The following is a 24,123-nucleotide window of genomic DNA, read 5'->3' on the forward strand; positions in this document are numbered from 1 at the left end:
TAGATGGTTACCAAGTAACTCCTTGATATGATGCTGGTACGTGGGTGCTACCACACCTCAACTTATGCCCAAGGGCGTAGTGAGCAAAAGAACACTAGATTTAACTTAGATCTCTCGACTGGGGGTGAATTATTGATTCATTCAGCATTCCGTCCATCATTTGTTGCTGCAGCATTTTTCGCCATAAGTGGGATGGGTATGCCCAGATATGTGTCCCGGGCTCCCTGTGCCACTGGATTCAAGCTAGCCGGTCTGATGAGAGGTGTTACCCCAAAACCAGTCCCAGGATGCTGTTTCCTGTCCAGGGAGGACACAGCTTAGCAGTTCAGGCTGGATTGTTCCTATGAGAAGCAGGGTTAGGACTCATTTGGATATGGCTGGGTCCAAACTGGGGATGCGTAGTGAGCAAAAGAACAATAGATTTAACCCAGATCTCTTGACTGGGGGTGAATGTTTGATTCTTTCAGCATTCCGCCCATCGTTTGTTGCTGCAGCACAAGGGCAAAGACAGCTCTGCCTGTCTATCTGCTCCAATAACCTGTAGCTGGCTCTTTTCTGCACCTACGCATTCTGAGATGCACAAGGATTGTTCCACTTTCCTCACTCTTTGTATACAAGGCTGGCTAGGAACTCATTCATGTCTACACGGCTGTCACAGAGACTTCAGAGTTCTTCCTCACACCTAGCGGGACCTGGCCATTTCCCTCTGCCCTGCTTCCCCAAAGGATGGCTTGAGTGACAGACTGCATGTAGCCTTTAGAAGGCCTCAAGGTGCTTGCTTCACTGCCTTTCCACCTCCCAATATATAAATACACAGTCTTTGTTTTCTTTTTGAACCTCTTTCTCGCTGGGTTGATTTGCAACCAATTTTACTCTACTGACCAGTGGCTGGGACTTTGCATTCCCAGATGCCCATGGGTGCATCCCTAATTGTTCCTGTACTGGACTACTCAGGGACCCATAGATGCCATTTATCTGTTGCTGCACCTTTGACTTCCAACCCCCTACTAAGCTGAGCAAGGAGGCTAATCTACCCAGAACCTGTTATAATCTACTGTGCATGGGGATTTGTTGACCCTCCAAGTGTGCTCGGCTCTACTTTTCTGACTGATCTTGCACCAAGCTTGCTAGGGTCTGATTCACTGTTGCTGTTACATCTCTGCCCCATCCCCTACTGATACATAATGCTGAATTTGGCTACCATTCCCTCACTGATCTGATACAGTGTTTGCTCACCGGCAATCCCACTGGCTTTGCAAGGTAAATACTGTTAAATAATAGTGCTGCAATTAACCCAAGAAGTCATGAACCCTGAGATTTTCAGGTTTTTTAAATGGGTCAGGTAGGAAGCCGAAACCAGGCCAACACTGTCCAAGAACCGCTGTCTGCCCCACAGTAGAACCGAACCGAACTAGAAGGCTACTTCAGAGAATGTATTATGGATCAGCCTGACCAACATAACACATGAATCAAGAAACCACTCAGTGAAGCACCAATACTAATTTAGTCAAATGTAAGAGTATTTTTTTTGATAATCAACTTTATTGCATTTTTATAACAAAAACAAACACAAAAGTTCATCGGCAGCAAATCAAACACAATATTTGGGATAAAGGACATTCGAGTAGAGACGACAGCGACTCATAATGCACCGGTGAAATGGGCTTGACACTTGCTTAACGATATACATGTATCCGACACACCCGGACCCCTCAAGCGGGCAAGAAATTGAACCACTTGCCCCATATGTAAGAGTATTTAGTGAATAAAATAAGACAAAAAATTAGATCACACACTTCAAGATATAAAATCTGAAAGTAGCAGTTCCATCCTACACTTATTCAAGTTCTGCATGATGAACGTTGTTGCGTAGCAATCACTTGCAGCTACAGGAGCAGCAACCCCCCATTATGGCAGAGGAGCGGTGCCCCCCTGCTGCCTGTGCAGCAAAAATGGTATCTAAAACGTTAATAACATGAATTACCATTTTATTTTTCACTGCTCCCAGCCCGAGCAGTGTTAGGGGGCGGGGCATTGCTGCTGACTAGCAGCAGGGGAGTGGTACTCACTCCGTCAGTATACACTGCGCAAGTCACTTTGGCCGGCTGTTGTGCTACGGCCAGCCTGACAGACGCAGTGTAAACCTCTCCACCCAGTTGTCTCAGACAGCTGAGTGGAGAGCAGGCGCAGGCCTCCTGTGCCTGCTGAAGCATCGAGGCAGCCCGCTCCAGCCAATCCTGGCGCTGCGCTGATGCTGCTCATCTGCAGCATGAGAGCAGCGTCGGGATTTGCAGACGGGGGTTGCCTAAGGCTCCATGAAGTGTCGTTGCCAGAAGAAAGAAGAAAACAAGGAGAGTGAAACACAGGCTAAGTACATTGATTTTTTTTTTAGGTCTCGCTGAGTCAGCGCCTGCGCTGCTCTGCGAGAAATTTAGTGTGTGGATTTTCAAAGTGCTGCCACAGGCTTTTGGTGGCCTAGCGCTTGCGTTCACGCGAGCGTTCAGGCGTGCAGCCGCCATGTGGGTGTCTGTCAAGGCTCATTAAGCCTTGCTTGCCTCAATGAGCTTTCACTTTCGTGCTTGTTGCTAGTAAGGAGTGTGTTTATTCTAATTTAGTCTAGAATGTTCCTTCCCTGACGACACCTTCTGCCTGTGGAAGAATAGCAAAACATCCGCCTATTCAGAAACGCTGCCGTGTCACCTGGCATTGTACTCTTGAATAGCAAGCATTCTGACCTTGGATTTTCCTGCAGTTTTCAGTCGTTTCTAGTCAGCGAGGAATCGCTATCTTCTTTCTGATCCTTCAAGCAATTACATTCCAGCCCCGCTTGTTATAGCTGTTATTCAGGAAGCGCCGACCTCCAACTGACCCTCTCTTGCTTGCCCCCACCCCCTTGTGAACGTATTCTGGGAATCTTACCCTGCCTTGAAAATAAAACGCCCCAGAATATTCCCGCTGCTAACATAGTAAATCGTTTCTCCTTCAGATTCTTGCCTTTTGTTTTGGTAAAGGGTCTTTTCTCCCTAGGTGTTAATTTGAAAAATCTGCCTTGGGTTTATTTGTGTGTGACAGCAGCTGGGTAAGTTAATGCAGGTGTTCACGCGTGCGCTGTACGACTCCAGGCACTACTGCTGAGAGCAGAAGTTGTCTCGAGACTTCCAAGCAGTCAGCAGCTCTCAGTTATGCCAGCCAGGCCTGCTAGTTCCAGAAACCCAGTTGGGGTACGAATTTCCTATGGAGGTGGCTCTATTATTTTGCTACTTGCCAGTTCCGTAACTTTAGCTCCGCATTCGAAAAAAACGTCAGTAACAGAAAGGGTATATACATCCTGTTCTGTGGGTGTAAAAATTGCACCAGCACTGTTTACCCATCATGTAAAACATGATAGCAGAGAAAGTCTCACATTGTTCTTGTAAAATAACCAAAGCGGGTCTGTCACCAAAAGATAAGATCCTTCCTCTTCCACAAAGAAAATGGGAGAAATAACGTCTGTGTTTTGTTTGTTTCCAAATTAAGCCTTGTGAGCTAGCGTCTGTGTGCAAGGCTCAAAGTGGAAAATAACCCGCATGTTGACATTCTGCGCTTAAACAGAGCTAGTATTGTTTCAGACTTCAAAACCACAAATTATTATAATGATGGCGTCACAAGAAATGACAGCACGATCGTGACATCACTGGGAGTCGCCGTGACACTTCGCCCAAAATCAGAAGAAATGACATGGTGGCTTTCGAACCGAATGGCATCATAAGAAATAGCTGCCATGAAATAAAAGACCGGCCTTAGCTTCAGTGACATATATATATGCCAACATTTTAAAACTAGAAAGATATTTTCAAAAAAAGTCACAGGACTTAATTTTCCCCATTGATGTACATTGGAGCAAAGGGAATTTTAGGAGGGAGACAGACAAAATAAAGCCATTTTAGCTTTAAAAAACTGATTCGGGTCTGTTGGTATATATGTCTATTGGGGCCATATTACAGAAGTGCCCTGGGGGCGCAATGCCGTTTGTGGGCCCCGGGGAACTTTGGTATTACAGAAGTGGCCGCAGACGCTTGTGCGTTCCCTTCTGTAATACCGATTGCTCTGGCGCAGATAAAGCTCCAGCGCTACCATCAGAGGGCGTTCTCTCATTTGCATGGGAGCATGGCCCCATGCCAATGGGGGAATCCCTTTTCCTCTGCACCTGCACCTTATTACAGATGGGGGCACATTGGAAAAGAAACTGTGAGGAGGCGCACGGACAGTACCTCACCACTGTCAGTGTGCCACCAGCTGGCAGCCCTCTGGAGGGGTAAAAGGAGTCCTATGCACCCCCAGACATCCCCTTGCAGGTGGGTACAGTCACTCACTGTGCCCACCTGCAAGGGGATCTCTAATCTCTCTTAAACGCGCAGGCGGGTTGCTGCCTGCACTGTGAAACACGCAGTGGCTTCAAAACAGCTGCTCCATTTTTCACATGAATGCGCTGCACTGGGGGCAGCTCAAGTTTGCAGCTGCCCTGGGGGCAGAGCATTCATCCTAATAGAGCACATTTAAAAGGTGCAAACTAGGAAAATGAGGCTTATGTATGATACGGCCCCTGCTGGTCAGCAAGCATCAGTGCAGTGCAGCGTTGAGGATCGGTGGCTCCATTAGTTGAGTGGCTTTCATCAAAGTACTTTGCAGCTTTCAGAGGGTTTTTGGTAATTCTCTGAAACCTACTAAGAGATCGATTCAGGCGAGCAACTCCCTATTTTTAAAGTCTGAAATGGCTTTCTTTTAACATTCTCCCTCCTAAAAGCGCCTCAAATGCAATGTGAGCTAAAGAGGAAAATAAATGCTTACGATTATTTTTTCGACATCTTCCCCATTGATGTTTACACATGTTGCTATGTATGCTCTCCTCCTTTTCAGAAACCTCGCTTTGGCCTTATTACTTGCATAGATTCTTTATTGTAATTCAAACACTGATCACAGTACAAGCAACAGGATGGTGAGAACCATAATAATTACACCAAGTATTAGCCAAGCCATTAGGTCTCGGCAAGATACTGTGCAGCATGGTCAAAAATATATATTTTTAAAAAGATCCAATGACGTGGTTGCAGTGGTCACGTTATTTTGTAGACACATGAATACGTGATGATGTGTGCACGCATGCGTCATTATGCATACAAGCCTACAAAAGGACTCAGGTGCATTTATGTTTTTTTTTAGCTGTAAGAGATGGAATTTATAAATAAAACAAATGAAAAATAAATAGTTCGAAAGTGCTTTTTTAAGTTGGATGGGTCAGCAACAATTTGCTGTCTGATTCTCCCACCAGACTTAAACATTTAAGAAACAAGCATTGACATAGCCAATAGGTCTCGCTTTTGGGACTTTATAAGTATTTAGTTATGCAGCACAATATCCTTGGTGCAACAACAACTGTTGCACGGCTAAACACTTATAAGTTCCCAAAGGCGAGACCTATTGGCTATGCCAATGCTTGTTATTTATGATATTTTTGCACCCTCCTCCGCACTGGGTTTGTCTCTCGGTCCACCCGCTGCCCCTCCAGTGTTGAGAATCACAGCCCGCATCTGTACTGGAGGTTTCCTCTCTGTCCTGGAGCACAGCCACATTCAAATCTCCGCACGGCCTCTTGACGTAGTTTTGGCTGCCAGGCCTGGTTGAGAGCGAGTTGTCTCAAGCAGGCAGGGACTTTTCACAACTTCCAAATTTCACAGTCCTTTTTGACTACCAGCTCATAGTGAGTGGAAGTTGGTTTTGTCCCTCACTTCCCAATTCCAGCAATGAATCTTCACCCAGCTCAGGATGGAACCACTTACAGACGGTCAACTAGCCTGCTGAGTTGTCCTCTTCTGTGCCTTTTTGTATCGCTGGAGCTACCAGCCGATCGACTGACTGATTCTCTTTTCGAACACAGGCAGATCTCGATTTGGGAGGTTGTCTCGCCCACTGGTCCAGCAGTCTCTCCTCCACTTCCAGGTTCTGCACCTCATATGCTTGTGGTCTGTTGTCTTCACTGATGTTTCCAGACTTCCAGCCATGCTCTGCCTTTGGAGGGACACAAGACCGGGCTCCGTCAGGCACATCCTCCATCTGCTTCTGTTTGGCTGATTCACCTGCACAGCCCTGGCCCTCCAGCAGATGAACAGTCTTCACATCATGAGTGTTGCTGGTGCAAATCCAAGGCGTAGAGCTCAACGCCAACAACTATAGTAAACCCGTCAGAGGGGTGGGGCTGTCCACACACTGATTCTTCACCCTCAGCCACTCCCTAATTTTCTGCATTTTACGGCTAAAAATGTACAAAGTTAGATTCAGATGAAAGCTTTTCAAAATCTCACAACTCTTAGCAGCAGAAAAGTGGGATGTCTCCCAGGAGAATGCATTAATGGGAACTCACAGGTTCAGACACTGCAAACTGTTTTCATTACTTTTCTTTATTCTCCTGTCATGAAAAGGGGGTGGGGTGTGAATTCACAAAGGTTTCCGTCACAAACATTTTCAGACTTTCACAAAAACTATGAAAAATACACAAAGTTCCAGACAAGTTGGCATTTGTGTGAGAATCAAGCCTTATAGTCTGCTATTGCACTCTAATGTAATTGGACATACCTTTCCTGTGTGGCTGGCGACTCACTCATGAGGAAAAGCTATGCAACATATGCAAAACACTTCTAAATTACCTGTGTGACAGGATTTCTAAGTACTCAACCTGTTTTTGAATTTAGTGTAATGTTATGTACCTTTTCCCACTGATTGTTGAAAGACTTGAGTCAAAAACCAGAAAAATCTATTCAACGTACCTTGTTGTGCATTAAGTGTTTATGAGTAACCAGCCCACCACAGTTTCATTTTACCCATGATGCTTTTGCGTCATTTGATGTAGCGCTCCCTTAAGACTGTTGAGTGACTTCAGACACTCATGTTGAAAATTGATTTCAGGTATGCAATCACATTTCAGCGTGATCACCAGAAAAGCACATATGGCTTCAGTGGCAACTAATTGTTATCAGAGAAAAACTACTCTCTGGTGATGGGAAAGAAGGAAACTAAATATAGGCAAGTAATTGAGAACTATACAAAATTTGCTTGCGGAATAAAAATTTCACACACTTTTTGTCATAAGTATTTTGTTTGAGAAAATGTTTTGGGTGAGAATTGTTTTTCAGAAATGTATTTGCATGTTCTTATTGTCAAGCACTGGTCTTCTCAGACATGCTTCCTGATGCCTTTTAGTTACAAGATAAGGCCTGCTTCATCAGTGGCGGCTGGCACAGGTAAGAGCGGTGGTGCTGGGCAGGGGCGGGGTCTGGGGTGGTGATGTGGTGAGCGCAAGGAAAGTGCTTTAAAAAAAATGTAATATTACCTATCCTGTCGTCTGTTGACTTACACACCCCCTACCCTACCCCCTACCCTGCCCCCGCCCCACCGCCTCACCACTCTTACCTGTGCCGTCCGCCACTGGCTGCCTCCAATTTCCACTTCTGAGCCCAGAATGGTAACAGGACGAAGAGTGGATATGGTGGTATAGTGAAGAAACCTTCAGCTTTTAAAGGTTAAAAAGTATTAGTAACAAGCATTGGCATAGCCAATAGGTCTCGCATTTGGGACCTTATAAGTACTTAGCCATGCAACAGTTGGTGTTGTTGCACCAAGGATGTTCTGCTGCATAACTAAATAAGTATAGGGTCCAAAAAGCAAGACCTATTGTCTATGCCAATGCTTGTTTTTAAAAAAAAATCACAGTATGCAGCCTGCCAAATGAGCACGTTACTTAGAACAACGATCGTGCTGCCTAAGTAACTTTCCATACACTACGATTAAAATAGAGTTTATGATGTTGATGTTTTTCGGTGGGGGGGGAGGGGCAGTGTGAGATCAGAGTGTGGGAAGGAACACCTCAGCCGGTCACAGAGAGAGTCACAGAGATGCGGATAGACAGGCCCTGCATACCGGGCCTCACCAGATACTCCGAGATTCCAGTCACAAATCACTGTGTTATTCTCCTTCTAAAACGTACCCAGCTCCAGTAAGATGGAATTAGAAAAATACAAGAACTCCCATTTGTGGAAAACTCCCTTTGCGTGGCCTTAAAAATTGGCAATTATGCAACCGACTGTGGCATTTTAAGATAAACAACTCCGAGAGAAAAATATATGTTAGAACGAATAGCAATAAAATGAGACTCCTGAAGAATGGAAAAAGTGTGAAGCACAAAGTAGCAAAAGGAGTTTAAAGCATAAACGAGTTTGGTTTAATAAAGGGAAGCCAACGCTCTCTCGCACACTTACCTTCAGCGGCCTCGCAGACCCGCGCAAGCCTGTCTAATGTGTTTTTAACAGGTGATTATCACGGGGCTGCGTCCCCCAGAGCCTTTGATTGGCTTCAATGAGCGTGAAAGCCTCAGGTGAGACTCCCTGGCCGACATCAGAAGCACTGAAGCCCCACTACTTTTGCTCCGCCTTTGAAGAAGCAAATATTAAATTATATTAGGCTAGCCTAATTAGTTCCAAGTTATTAGCATTCGAAACTTGTGATTTTAAACAAATTAATTCCCAATATTGCACACTTAAAACCTGCATGTGAAACACGTGACTTTTATAAGCACAGTTTATGTGACTGTGCGCCAACAGAAGATGCAACTGTGAGTAAAAAAGCCCCGAGTATACTTAATATAGGAATGTGGTCTTCCGCTGCCTGCTGGTGTGTATCTTTTTCCATACAAAAAGTACTACTGAGAGGTTAGACTTGTACATATTGTAGTTAATTTTTCTGTAATTTACCTCTGGAATGGAGACTCAAATATGGTAAAGGGGTTATTTGAACAGCACAATTAAATGTTCACGTTTAATGCATAAAGAAGACCGACATCCCAAAATTGTTCGTAGTGGCATTTGCTTAAGAGTACACAGGACTAGCACGATCCAAGAAACCCTGAAAGGGGGGGGGAGTTATCAGGGGTGTTTAACAGGCTCCCGCATCTTAACACTGGCGCATGCTGCAGACTCCGCCTCTTATCCAAAGCCGAGCATGGAAGGGGAGAAGGGAGCCCCTGGGAGATGGGAAACTAGCGCAAAGAGGAGGCCGGAGCTTCATAAACTGGAGCAAAGAGGGAGGAAACTAAGGCAGGAGAAGCCGATGGCGAACAGGAACGAGAAAAAACTGAAATATACATCCCAGGGGGGAAGGAAACATGAGCACCTAGGGGGGGAAAGGAAACACGAGAGACAAGAGGGCCTGGGGGGTAGGAAAGAAGAGCAACTGGCGGGGGTGGCACAAGCGACTGTGGGGGGGCGGGGGAGGAAAGTTATCAGGGGTGTTTAACAGGCTCCCGCATCTTAAAACTGGATGTGAAGAGTTGACATGGTAAAGTAAGACCGCGAAAGTAAAAGGGATCGCAAGGATCAAATTGCGGCCGAGTGGTGCTAATGACCCGGCTTAATGAGCCTTGACCCACAAGCGCTAGGCCACCAAAAGCCTGTGGCAGCACTTTGAAATTCCCACACACTAAATTTCTCGCAGAGCAAGCGCATGCGCTGGCTCAGCGAGACCTAAAAAACCTCTCCAAATATAGGTAGATGAAGACAAGCTTCAATTCACAAAGGGAGAAGGAGAGAGGAAATCAACCTAAGCACACCCTCCCTATAATTTACATAATTCCACAGCAAATGCTTCGGTTTTATCAATGAAAGGGAACATCTAGGTTTCTTTAAGATCTCACAGATATCCAAAGATATTTAGAGAGGTTGCTTCACCCACATCTTATTTAGGCATCTTTCATCATTGGCGACCTAGCCACACTGAGGTAGGTGTATACCATCTTGGCGGACTCAACCAATAATGGGAGTTCCAAATTAAGTTGTTACTGAATTATAGCAGGGTTCCAGATATATGATAAGAATCTTGGGGTATACCCTCACAAAATAACCTTTATTCAGTGGGTACCCTTTAGTGGTTGAGTCTGCCAAGGTGGTATACACTTACGTTTGGATGAGGCCCCAATGAAGAAGCATACCACGAGAAGTTGTGGGTGCGGCGACCTCTCCAAAAATCTTTGGATACCTGCAAGATCTAAAAAAATACTAGAGGTGCCCTTCATTGGTAACATACAAGCATTTGCTGTGCAAACATATAGCTCAAGAGAAGCAGCTAGAACTCTTGTTGCAGAAGTGGGAAGAAAACTGGAAGTCTTCTGGAGTGAATAACAAGTCGAAAATGCAGTTGCAATGCACCAGGCAGACTGACCAGTTCCCTTTTATAATCTCAGATACAAGTAACCTGCAACAGGAAACAGAGAAAGGGCAAGAAGTAATTACTCAGCATAATTCATTGGGAAGTTCATAATAGACAGTAAAATAAGTACATTTCTCTTGGAAATATCTGGCCTGGAAGTTGGAACATAACTAAACTAAACACAAAGAATACTCAACTGACACTCTGAACTAAACTAGAATAACGTCTAACCAATTCTCAAAAAATGTCTGCTTGAACCTGGCTAAATGTTCCATATGGAAACCTTCCAACCATGGACAACACCAAGAAGACTCGCAGCGAAACAGTCCAGCCACGCACGGTCAGACCTGACATGCACAGAGCGGTTGGCACATGCTCCTCAGCATCACTAAACCGAGAAGTTTGCCTGATCCGAGCCCAAGCTCACAGCAAAACACCTTCCTAGAGGGTAAGATGTCACCTTGAGGAAAACAACCTTTAGAAACAAAAGGAGAGGTAACTACATCCTACAGTGTGTATCTTCTGTGAATTTGTGATAACCATGCAGTGGTGGGTCCTCCGTTAGGGTGGAGAAGCATAGCCCCGCTAACCTAAGCAGCATTAAAACATAAAATAAAAAGATAATAAAGCAGTTTTATTGTAATAATTTATTTTTCATGACCTGAGAGAGAGTCTAGCCGAGTTTTGGGGGCGTGGCCAAGGCAAGAATAGAGGGTGCTTGCAAAGGTGGGCCCTGCAAGTGTGAATGTTAGTTTGTCCGACTGTCTTAGGACGGCCAAACCATCAAGTGCACTTAAGTGTCTCCAGCAATAGCACTTAGATGTTTCCAGGCTATTGCTGGAGAACAGCAGAAGCAGGCTCCCAGTCCCTCTGGGAGCGTAAAACCAGCCCGCTCCACCCAATCCCAGTGTTGATCTCATGGTTGGGAATAGTATTACCAGCATGAGAGCAGCATCTGTATTGGCGCAGGGGAGTCTGGGACCTGTGATCGGCAGAAGAACGCTGACGCGGCAGGCATGAGGTGGTAGGTACGTTTTAATTTCAAGGAATTTATCCCGCTGGCAGCTGCCACTGGAACCATGATTCTTAACACTTATATTGTCACTCTTATTACTAACCAAGTGCGGTCATGACCGATGTACAACATGATAGAAGTTGATAGCATGATGCAAATGTGATGATATCTTGGAAGAAATATATTTAACTACATCTATTTTAAAGACTTTGGAGTGAGCCAATTTTACTAAATGAGAATATTACTCTTGTATAGTACCATGTATAGACATGTTTTTTGGGTCACTTGCCACTGATTGTGTCAGTCGTATTTTAGCGTAAGAGGATTGATAAATTTTATTCATGCTTCCGGCTTCACCGTTGCAGCATCATTTTCTGGCATCACACGGCCACTGATGGCCAGTTCAAACAGGACACAGTTTCTTAGTGGGTCACTAGGACAATAGGTCATTATGCCAACATTGGTTCCCCATTACCCTTGTGACGTGCGTACTGATTGTGATGCTGTGTATGTATATGTGTGTGACAACAGCTTTATATTGTATTTTTGAACATGGACATCTGTTTACCTTGCTTTGGTATTATTTGGTTTACCAGAGTGGAATTCATTGCGTATTGACGCTTGTTCGTTCGAATTTTTGCATACCTATCATGTTCTAATTTGCGTATTGACGCTTGTTCGTTCTGCGACATTAATAAAGCTGGTGTTTTTTGAATTACCTCTTCCATGCATGGGCGTGGACAATGCTCATTCATTTGAATTTTTGCATTTGTATACCACAGACCTGGTATTGCATTAGCATATGACAGACTTCATTTATATAATACGTGCTTACACTATCTGGCAATTGTCGTGAGATACCAGCACAGATATACTTTGTATATTTTATACAATGTTTGTCATTCCAACATGTCTGCCATTTTCATTTACGTTTTGTTCATTGTGATGGTCCTTCACTTATGTTTACACCACCCATGCTTTATTAGTTACCTTGTGTGTTGTGCACTCTACACGTGAGCAAGGGTTCGGATGAAGTTAAAACGCGTTGTGTAGTTAAACACTCTTGAAAGAACATCATCTTTACGGATTTCTTTTGTCCTGAGAGCGCAAGTAACGTTACTTTGAAGGGATTTGAGAGCCGGTACGTTCTGCCGGCGTGTGAGCCACTTTCCTTGGGTTCCCCGCGATCCGGAAGGTGCAACAGCGATTGGATATATATATATAATATATATATATATATATATATAAAGTCCAAACGCTGTCTCCCACTTCCTGACGGCGAGGAAGAAAGCACACGGACACCAGCTCGTGCTTCATAGGATTTTAATAGATGTCAGCACCCACACAGCACGCCATTACGCGTTTCGGCCACAAGATGGCCTTGATCACACAAAGTAACTGCTGTTTCTATTGTCCTTATATATTGAGCGCTCTATGACCTTGTGATGCTAGTGATACTAAACATAGAAGAAATATATGCATGGTAAGTAGAGTCGAATATATATGAAAATATATTTGCAATCATCGTATCCTGGGTTTGTAAAAACAAAGATCCACTGTGTTGTCTTTAACTTTTGTCTTGTTTTTGCCATTTTAAACCTTGGAGGATGTACAGAACATATACAATGAACACTAAAGAGAACTGGTTCTAAAGTGCAGATGTTGGTTGTGCAAATACGCAGGTTTCTAGTGCAATTTATAGCATTAAGGTGCAAAATATACATTCATAGTGCAAAAAATGCAATTGTGCAAAATACGGAATCATGGTGTAAAATACAAGCAAATGCATGATATGTGCACATGGCCACAATGTAGTGAACCTAATACACAAAGTTCATCAGTACATAAAAAAATTAACTCTCCAATAGATGGCAGGGAAACCGAAAAGAAAAACTGATCGGAAAACCCAGGATACTGTTAAAATCATTTACCAATGCATACATCTTAAAAACTTTGTCGAAGGTGAGAAGAGTGCAAATAATAATAGGGTAGGAAGAAGAGAAAGGAGAAAAAGGGGGAGATGAAAAAATGTTTTTTTATATTAAAGTACAGAAAAACCCAGTACATATGTACATAATTTTGATTTTGAATTCAACAGTCCACCTGACCATTCATGTGACGAGGCAAAAAATTGGGCAGATCCGGTTGGGCTGATCTCACATAGAGTATGGTTGTCAAAGATAAGAAAAGCCTAACTGAGTAGGTCATCAACTTTAGGAACCGGATATCGCCAAAATCAGAGAAAGGAGTTTTTTTCCTTTGTGTAAAGAGACAAAAGAGAAGGAAAGAGCGGATTACTACAGACTGCAAGCCAAGAATTCTATTGTCAAATACTAATAGAAAAATTTGTACAGATACCATTAAAAGTAATGAGGATAAGGATTAAGAAAATGGACAGAGCAATAAAAATACCCCAGACAAAAAGCAACGAACAGAAGATCATAGCATGAATTAACAATGGATAATCTACGGTTATCTGTTGAGGCTTAAAAGAGTATTGTATAATGTAGACTGCAGGAACTCAAATGAAGTTGTGCAAGTCCTCAGTGTTGTTTAACCCTGTAGGTACTTTGCTATCAAACTCGAGTATGTATTTGGTTTCGAGCTGTCTGAGTAACTTTTCTCCGTTGTACGGGAATACTGTCGATAACAAAGTATTTGAGGCAACTGAGATCATTATTGTGTTGTTTTTTGAAATGTTGCGCTACAGGGTAGCTGGGAACATCATCTTTACGGATTTCTTTTGTCCTGAGAGCGCAAGTAACGTTACTTTGAAGGGATTTGAGAGCCGGTACGCTCTGCCGGCGTGTGAGCCACTTTCCTTGGGTTCCCCGCGATCCGGAAGGTGCAACAGCGATTGGATATATATATATAATATATATATATATATATATTTATTACTTTAAAAAATCCTGGGGTTTATGGTGTGTTTTGGCTTTTGCCTTGGCCACGGGTCTAAAGATGAAGCAGTCATAACCTCTAAAAGTAAATGTCACCTCTTGTAAAAAGTGAAAACAGACACAAATGCAACATGATCTCATATTAGTGACTCAAGTGGACGCCATCTTGGGACATCATTGAGCACAAAGAAATCTATGTGTACTGTTGCTAAAATTGTACATAATATACAAAATGTATATACAAACACATGCCACACATCTGTATAACAGTTTCACAAATGATAAATGCAAATTATTTTGGTAAATAAACAGAATTTCTTCCAAGGTAAAAGCCGAAACGTGTTGAGGAAGCCAATAAACGTATAGCCTGATTACTGGAGAAGTCTGAGCTATTCTTTGTGTCAGCAAGGATTTTATTTCTATATGTATATATAATATGTATATATACACACAATTATTTAACTAAAAAATAACTCTTAGCTCTATTTTTATAGAAGAACAACATTTTAGTATTTCATTTCATATATAATATTTCAGAACTAATTCAGTAGGAGTTCGTGATGGGTATCAGAAAAGTTTGAACTTACTTAGGGAAGCTAACTCTGATTGTCCCAACTGATTTACAAAAAAACTGGGCTGTTTTGGTCACAAGTTTAAACTCCTGGAGAGTCTCCTGCAGATTACATGATTTAGTTTGTTCATGCATCAGAAACTTGTCTGTAGTCACTTTACCCTTTAGCTTGTTGGAAACTTTGAGAACAGGTGTGACCCAGAGAGGCCTTTTAATGATCTGTATTTCTTTTAAGGAGCTTGGAATACAACAGAAGAGTAAACATTAATCAATGAAACGTGTCATTAGAGGTAAAAGCTCGTTAAGACATTTATTGATCAAAATGGAAGGTCCCTGCACAAGACGTCAGGGTCACTGATTTCATGATAAATCGAGTTTCTGTAGTGGTGGTTGTTGGTACTGACGCACCTTCACGACCACTGGGGTTGGATTCATCAGCATAACCTCAGTTTAAGTAACAAGTCTAAGCCTGAGGAATGAAAAGGTGAACAGGAAGTGCAGAGGTCTAAGCATCCGCTTAGGTCATACACATTTTTTCAGTATAAAGACAATCTGCAGCGTTTGCATTTTTCAAGTGAGTGCTTTGTCGAGTCCTATCAAGCCTTTTAGAATCTTAAAGATTTCATTAGAAATCAATCAAAAAATAACTTGCAGAGCTCATATTTTACATAAACTGTATGTCTGAGTGAGTTATTAAGAACAATTAAAACTACTCGATGGATTTTCAGATGATATACGTTGCCTCATTTAAAGAGCTCCAGAGATTGTGCTCAGGTCAGTTGAATAGTAGAGGGTAGTAATTGGGGGTGATTGGAAAAGAGTGCAATGAATCTGTGATCAAGAGATGGATGGGCGGCCAGGGGAAGGCAGAGGTCCATTGAGGTGTCGGGTTGCTCGCCCTATAAGTCTTGTTTGCGCGGCAAGTGGTTGCCACTGCTGCAAACCGTGACACATTGAAGTTCCCAGCCTGGGTCATACCTAGGGGTGAGTGGAATTTGTGTAGTCGCGCTATGCAAAGCTCCGCGAAATGGTAAAAAATCTCCGCGAGCACGCAGAAATTCCGCTGACTTGCTTGTTCGCGATGCTTTTTTCCTGTTCGCGAATGCTGTTTGCGTGCTCGGGAGGAAATATCTCGCAAACACGCATTTTGAGAACACGAACAAGCAAAAAATTCCGCGAAGCCGCGGAACGCAGAGTTTTGGGTAATTCCGTGTTCTCCGCGGAACGCGAAATTACCCAAATTCCGCAAATTCCGCGAGCGGAACGGGATTTAGCGCCCAGGCTTAGTCATACCCTGCTTTCTTGACTTCTGATGATCAGTTCTTGGGAGCAAGAGTTTAGGGGCAGAGTACAAACCCTTCCTTGAAAGTAGTCTCTGGCTGGCAAAGGCCCACACATTTGTTACCATAAGCAGTTACATAAGTTCTACTCATGAAGTGGTAAATTGTTGAACTACATCATCACTCCACAAACATTGTAGCTACTTCTCTCCTACATAAAGAGGCTTAATCGACTGATTCCTTACACCCGCAAGTGCTCGACATGGGACCAAAGTCACATAGTTAAAAGCTCTACCAAAACAACAGCAGAGGTACAACGTGGAACCACTACGATGAACACACAACAGCTAGTACAACTGCGATACACCTACAGACAGCATTTCACTCTGGCAGAGCAATGGACCAGCTGCTGCCCAATGCAGAAAAGATGTGAGCCCTTGGGCACATCACCGCCACACAGTCCTCTACAAGGATCTCTCGAGGTCAAACACAACTTACCTCCACACTGGTCCAGAGAAACGACTTCCAAAGTGATGAGCAGTGAAGATACTGTCTACTAATCTCTCACAATCACACAACAAACATCAGACACAAGACCTTCCCAGTTGCGCAACGTAGGGCGTCTGGTTTGAGAATACTCTTCCGTGCCATGGAAATTTTGGTTAGCACTACACAAATGTGAAAAATAAATAAGAGAAAATGTGATATAAATGGATGTAAATGTGTACAGTGGTCAGTGAGGAGTTCCCTGCAAACAGCCTATGTTTGATTATTGGCTGAAACCTGTACACAAGAGGGTGGAGTGTCTGTGGTGAGTGCATCTTATCATGGGAGGATGTGTTCTCCTGGAATGTTTCAGCTACAGATGTGACGCGTGTCTGCTGCTGGGAGGAGATGGTTGCGACCAGTGTCAACAGAATACAGAATAAGACAATTACCACTTGAGCTCGGCAGGCTGTTTGATAGAAGCTATCTTGAGGTTAATCGCACTGCTGCATTTATTCTTAGAGAAGTGTTGTTACCGTCAAGGAACAGATGTCAATTAACCCTGAAACATGCCTGAACAAAGGCAAATAACTGGATTCTATCTGTGGAAAATGGCTGCACTAAGCCGCTAATATGGATTTTTATATTACTGTTTAATACAATTTGAAATGCTAATGATTTGCATATTGATTATGGGAAAATCATGGCATCTCCCAATAACTAACCCTGCTTTCTTTCATTTGTGGTCTGTCTAGGGAGACCCCCTCACTCCAGCTCATTACAGACACTGTCTCCAGACCTGAACATTTCAACCAAAATTTAGTGATTTCAGGTGTGTTAGTCTGATTAATTCAGTAGGAACAAAACAAGACTACAGCACCCACAATACATTGAGCTATCACATAAAAATCTAGGACTGGATACGGTCCTGTAATGATGTGGAGAAAGGTGCTCACCCTTAATGCTTTGCTGTGCATTCACTGTTTTCTGGGCCCCTTCAGTGCACAAGGCTAACACTTGCGATGTATGTTTTTAGGTGATGCTGGTCGGAGACTCCGGTGTTGGAAAGACGTGCTTGCTGGTACGTTTTAAGGATGGCGCTTTTCTCGCTGGCAGCTTCATCTCCACCGTCGGCATCGACTTCCGGGTAAGGAGAAATTTATCCCACTATGTGTTTTGAGGGTTCACCCACATAGAGCTTGGGGATTGTAAGATCCAGGCAGGACAGCACCTCTTTGGACTTCTAACCTCACCTGTGGGATGAGAGGGAGGTGGACAAGCAGTCCTTGTCCTCGCCGCCATTGGTGTGGTGAGATCGCTTCCCCGCTTTCTGATCAGACTCGCTGGACTTCAATCGGCAAGAGTGAAATCGGGTGGATTTCACCAAAATTATCATCATTCTGCTTGATACCCTAGTTTGAGGTTTAGTTAATGTTGATTGAGAAGTTGGGTGTTATCAATGGTGATGCTGTTCCTAGGAGTGATTGTAACACGTGGTGATTTCAGGCATCTCAGGCAGGTTCTTATGTGGAACTTAAGAAAGTTAGAGCCCCAGAGCCATCACAATATGGTATATTCTTGATTGCGATTTGGCACTTCAAATTATACCTGCAGAAGGAGGTGTCTGCATCCATCTTCACTTGATCCCATATTTAATGGAGGAATATATTGCATGGCAAAAATATTGTATTTGGTGCAGCGACCTAAACAGTACATCAAAAGTCAAATGTTAGTAAGTGGAGTTAAGAATGGTTAAAAAAAAAAAAAAAAAAAAAAATATATATATATATATATATATATATATATATATAATTTCCGTATTCGATGCGACTTGTGACGCACCTATTCACCTGTAATAAAGAAGTGAGTTAGCTGCAATACGGTAATAACTTATTTAAGTTGAGTTCTGACATCACAGTGCCTGCTGCCAAAGACAGCAGCCAAGGTGAAAGGCAGGTCGCAATGCATCATTAAAGCAAAACGAAACATGGTTTTCCGTTGTTTTACTAGATGAACAATGGAAAGCAGAAAGATGATATTTATGGTGACATGTTTATTTTATGAACACCTTAGATAATTATAGAAAAGACAGAATCTCTCTGCATGTTCCACACATTCTGAGCTACAGCCCTTTAAAAAAAAAGTGAGTTGTATGAAATGAATTCTAATACATTTTGGCAATAAATATCTAACTGCTTTTTTTTTTTTTTTTTTTTAAACCGTTTATTACAAGTCTCAAGAATATACAAGTATGGGCCTACAACCTTCCGGCCGGCCGCTAGCAATGATAGGAGCATAAGACGTACATTTATAATACACTTGATGTTGCAGAGGAGCATGCTCAGGAGGTAACAACGTTAAAAGCCACAGCAGCCGGACCTCACTATATGGTTTCATTTTAAATTGAAAACAACAAGAAAAACCACACCAACAAGGCAACCCACAATCGGAAATAGCAGCACGTGCTCCCCTCGAGGGGGGATCCCAACTATCCACAGGAGTCTAAAGAGGGGGAAGAGAACAGAGCGAGGACTGGGGGAACCCAATGCCCGGTACCGGGGAAAGGAGTCGGCTAAGGGGACGGGGCTGGAGAGGTATCAGGCAGCAAGGGTGGTGCACAGATACCCCCGCGGTAGGCGTTCCAGGGGCCCCATACTTTCACCCATGTCCCAGGCTTACCCCTCGCCACATACACCACCTTTTCTCGAAACATGCACCAGTCCATGTGTTCTTTCCAGGACGATACCGTCGGGGGCCTCTGGGATCCCCACAGCTGAGCAATGTCACGCTTGGCTATCATATATCCCAGAGTCACCCACCACGTCTGCGGCGCCGAGTAATCAGTTGGTTCCCACACATTCAACAGGCATCTCCTCGCTTCAGGCAGCAGCGCCACATGCGTAACCACTCGCAAGACCTCATGCACACCACGCCAGAATCGCTCCACCTCCGGGCATTCCCACAAGATATGCAGAAAGGTCCCCAAAGCACCACACCCACGCTTACACAACCCATCTTCAGCATAGCCCATACGCAGAAGCTTTGGCCCCGTCATGTAGACCCGGTGGAGTATCTTGAGCTGGACGAAGCGAAGGCGAGCCGGTATGGCCACCTCCTTCGGGGAGGCCACCGCAGAGGTCCAGTCCTCTTCGTCCAACTCCAGCCCGTCGGCAACCCAAGCCGCACGAAGGGCGGTTAACAGGCCCGAGCGGTCGTTAATCAGCTTTTTGTATATCAATGAGATCGTGCTGTCCGGGACGTGCCCATCCAGCATTCTGTCCTCCAGGGGAGAATATTCCGGGATGGAGGCGACGTCCGAAAAGACGGAGCCCAGCGCATGACGGACCTGCAAATACCGAAAGTATTCACTGCCCTGCAACTGAAATTCCGTCTGCAGCATCTCGAACGTTTTAAATCCTCCCCTCGTCCAGAGATCCCCCACTTTACTAATGCCGATTAAGTCCCACTTCTCGAAGCCCTTAGAGGTCCACAGGGAGCCCAACCGCTCAGACGCGTATAGTGGTGACGCCCGGGTCAAACGGTCCTTCCACCCCATAGCTGCATTGGCCGTGTGCCACAATTGTACCATGACACGCGTGGGGCCCGTCAGACGAGCGTCAGGCGCGCTATAATAAAGCGCTCGATTATAGTCGCCACCTGGCAATAGCATCTTGTCCATTTCAAACGCCGGGTTTAAGGCGGGCCCGTATAGGCCATGGTTAATTGCAGCTAGCTGGGAGGCCCAATAGTACCGTTTAAGATCAGGGAGGGCAATCCCCCCGTCATACCATGGGAGCGTCAACTTCGCCAGGGCAATACGCGGCCTCCCGTCCCAGAACAGGCGGCGCTGCAGACCCTCCACCTCACGGAAGTAGCGCGCCGGGACTAAGTCCATAGTGTTCTGCAAAGCGTACAGGAAGCGTGGCAACGACATCATCTTGAACAATGCCGCCCGGCCGAGCGGCGAAAGCGGCAGGCGCCGCCAACGCGCGACGTCCTCCTTCAGGCGCTGGAGGGGGGGAAGCAAGTTCCGTTCGTAGCGGGCCTCCGGGTCCAGAGTAATGAAGACACCTAGGTACCTGAACCCCCGCGAGGCGATCTGGATCGGACAGCCCCGCGGGAGGATGGGAGCCTCCCCAGAGAGCACATACACACAGGATTTCGCCCAGTTGATGACAAGGCCGGAGTTGCGACCGAATGAATGTAAAACATCAACCAGTACTATCAGTGATTTACGTGGGGAGGCTAGGTACAAGAGGATGTCATCAGCGTATAGGGACACGCGGTCCTCATACTCAGGGGTCCAGCGGAGACCACGGATAGAGGGATGCCACCGCAGCCACTCCGCCAGGGGCTCCAAGGCAAGCGCAAACAGGAGCGGCGACAAGGGGCAGCCCTGTCGCGTGCCCCGGCCCAGCTCGAACGGGGCCGACACCCTTCCGTTCACCACCACCTGCGCCAATGGGCCCGAATACAACAATTTGACCCAGCCGATGAACCCTGGGCCAAATCCAAACTACGCAAGCATCGCCCAAATGTATTGCCACTCAAGCGTATCAAACGCCATGGTGGCGTCTAAGGACGCCAAGATGGCCGGTTCACGTATGAATGGGACACGTGCGAGCACCCCATGCAAACGCCGCAGGTTAAGGGCCGTGTTGCGATGGGGAATAAAGCCAGACTGGTCCTGATGAACCAGATCGCTCACCACGCCGACCAGCCGATTGGCCAGTACCTTGGCGAGAATTTTGGGCTCCGCATTCAGTAGCGAGATAGGCCGATAGGATGTAACCCGGTCCCGAGGTCTCCCTTCCTTGTGGATCACCACGATTGTAGCCAGACGCTGGTCCAGCGGGAGGGAGCCCAGCGAGTGGGCCGCCAGGAACATTGCGCGGAGGTGGGGCGCCAGTGTATCCGGTCGCAACTTGTACAACTCGATAGGGATACCATTCGGGCCCATGGCCTTGCCAGAAGCGACCGAACGTATGGCGAGGGCGATTTCGTCGGAGGTGGGGGCGGCGTCCAGCGACACCCTGTCCTCCTCCGAAAGGGAAGGCAGCGCGATATCCCTAAGCAGGGCACGGGAATCCTCTTCAGAGCAGGAAGAGACCGGGGAATACACCTCGCGGAAATAATCCGCGAAACAGGAGACAATTTCTTCTGGCTCAGTTACACACACACCATCCGTTTTCTCAATCAGCGGGACCACACGATTCGCTCTCTCCTTTTTGTCCAACCACGCTATCAGTTTACCAGCCTTATCACCCACATCATACAGTCGCCCCTGTTGCTCTCTACTGAGGCCCCTGGCCGCCTCCGTGACGAGGGCCCTATAGGCCGCCTGCTTGAGTTGGAGGACATGTAGTGCAGCATCCGTCACCCCACCTTCTAGGTTACTCTCCAGTTCGGCTATTTCAGCCTCTACCCGGGCCACCTCCTCCCGCTCGCGCCTCCGGGCGTGGGAAATAAGGGACAGGGCCTCCCCTCTAAGAACTGTCTTGAAGGCCTCCCACAGGGAGATAGCCGAAGGCACGGACCCCACATTCTCATCAAAATATCGCTGCAGGGATTTAATCAAGTCAGCGCGAATGGTGGGGTCGCGCAGGTACCAGGAATTGATTGGGACTACCCTACCCTCACCCCTCGGAAAGACATCGAGATGTAACAGGAGCGGGGAGTGATCCGAGATACCCCGTGCCAAATGGCGCACCTCTCCCACCCTCCCGACATAGGCCGCCGGGACAAGGACATAATCAAGCCGTGAGAGACTACCATGGGCCCCCGAGTGGAAAGTGTACTGCAGCTGCGTGGGATGTTTTAAGCGCCAGCAGTCCACCAATCCCAGGGTATCCAAGAGGCCGAATAGCCACGCCTGTGCCCGGGGGAGGTCCCTAGGGGGGTGACGGTCCACAGCCCCAGAAACCACCACATTGAAATCTCCCCCCACCACCAGAAGCCCCCCCGGAAGGCCAAGGAGGAGGCGCCCCAGGTCTGCAAAGGTGGTCGACTGCAGCCCCGGTGGGACGTATACTGACACCAAGACAATCACTTTGCCTTCCAATCTCCCCACCAGGACAGTATAACGTCCCCTATCATCGTGGAGCACCTCATCAATTTCCAATGGGAGCGAGTTCTTTACCATGATGCCCACACCCCTTGAGCCTGACGTGAAGCCCGAGTGGGCCACTAGGCGGTAGCCACGCCGATTCATGGCACAGAAGGAATTGCCAATAAGGTGTGTCTCCTGCAGAAAAACTATATCGGGCGAGAGTCGCTTCAAAAACTGCAGGACCACACCTCGTTTAATCCTGTCCCCCAGCCCATTAACGTTCCAAGACAACAAAGTTAGTTCCCTACCCCCCATCATACACAGAAGCCATCATTCGTCCCCCCGAGAGCACCTTAGAACCAACACAAAAATAAGTTTGCCTTGTGATAAAAACGAACAACACCCCATCCCTGCCCACCCACCCCAACAAAACTCCCCCCTCCCTGCATGAGCCCAAACAGCCCCCCCAACGTGCAGTGTGCCTGTCGCCCCATAGATAGTTGCACTAACTAGACCCCCAGAGGAGGAGGGAGAACCCCCAAGAGACCCCACACAACCTCCATAGGAGGGGAACTTACACGAACAGACGCATGGTCAAAAGTGGCATCAAGTTCGTCCCGAGCGAGGCCTAATATTAATCCCTCAGTTCTGATCCGGCGAGTCCTCTCCCCCCACCGCTCCCCCCCCGCCCCCCCCGATCCCGATCCCCAGACAGAGTGTCCAGCCAGTCCCCGGCCGCTTCGGGACGATCAAAAAAGTGCGTGCGACCATCCACCTCCACTCGCAGTTTAGCTGGGAAAAGCATGGCGTATTTGAGGTTTAGATCCCGAAGACGGCGTTTGACCCCGAGGAAGCTCAGTCTCTGCTTCTGGACCGCTGGGGTGAAGTCAGGATAAAAATTAACGTCCATATTTTCAAGTCTAACCGGTCCCTGTAGTCTGGAGGATTGCAGGATAGCGTCTCTGTCCCGAAAATTGAAAATCCGGGCAATGAGAGGTCTCGGAGGGGCTCCGACCTTAGGCCTTCCCCCGGGAACCCTGTGGGCCCTCTCCACCGCGAAAAATTTACTCAGCCCCCGCGGCTGGAGATGGGTAACAATCAGGTCCTCCACGAAGAGGTCCGCCGCCGCCTCCTCACGTCCCTCAGGCACCCCGATGATGCGGATGTTGTTCCTCCGGGCCCGACTCTCGGAGTCCTCCAGGCGGCGATCCATCAGCGCACTCGCCTGACCAAGCCGGCGCACCTCCGTTTGTAGGGCCGCCACATCTGTCGTAAGGCCCAATGCGGTGTGGGCCAAAGAATCGACTCGGTCGTTGGTTTTGGAAAGATCGGCCCTTACCAGGCCAACATCCACGAGGACCGAGTCGATCTTCTGCACCAGTGTATCAAAACGCTGGCCCACCGAGGCCTTCATCTCGGCGATGGCGCCCAGGACATCCCGCAGAGTCAGATCCGTGGGCAGATCAGGAGCCTCAGTAGGGCCCTCAGGGGATCTGCGTGGCACCCCGGGAGATCCCTTCTGGAGGGTATAGCGGTCCATGCTGTTTGACTGATGGGCTGCGCCACGCCGGGTCGATTTTATCTTTGCCCGG

General features: G+C 46.4%; 1 protein-coding gene across 1 annotated transcript in view; it reads left to right on the forward strand.

Moving 5' to 3' along the window:
- Positions 1 to 24,123, forward strand: part of RAB26 (RAB26, member RAS oncogene family) — an 875,198-nt gene that overhangs the window by 32,593 nt on the left and 818,482 nt on the right. Inside the window, exon 2 of the mRNA XM_085629407.1 lies at positions 17,519 to 17,629. Coding sequence (XP_085485533.1) covers positions 17,519 to 17,629 — 111 coding nt within the window. The remainder of the gene's footprint in view (positions 1 to 17,518; positions 17,630 to 24,123) is intronic.

The sequence above is a fragment of the Triturus cristatus genome, chromosome 10 (assembly GCF_964204655.1).
Source record: "Triturus cristatus chromosome 10, aTriCri1.1, whole genome shotgun sequence".
NCBI lineage: Eukaryota > Metazoa > Chordata > Amphibia > Caudata > Salamandridae > Triturus > Triturus cristatus.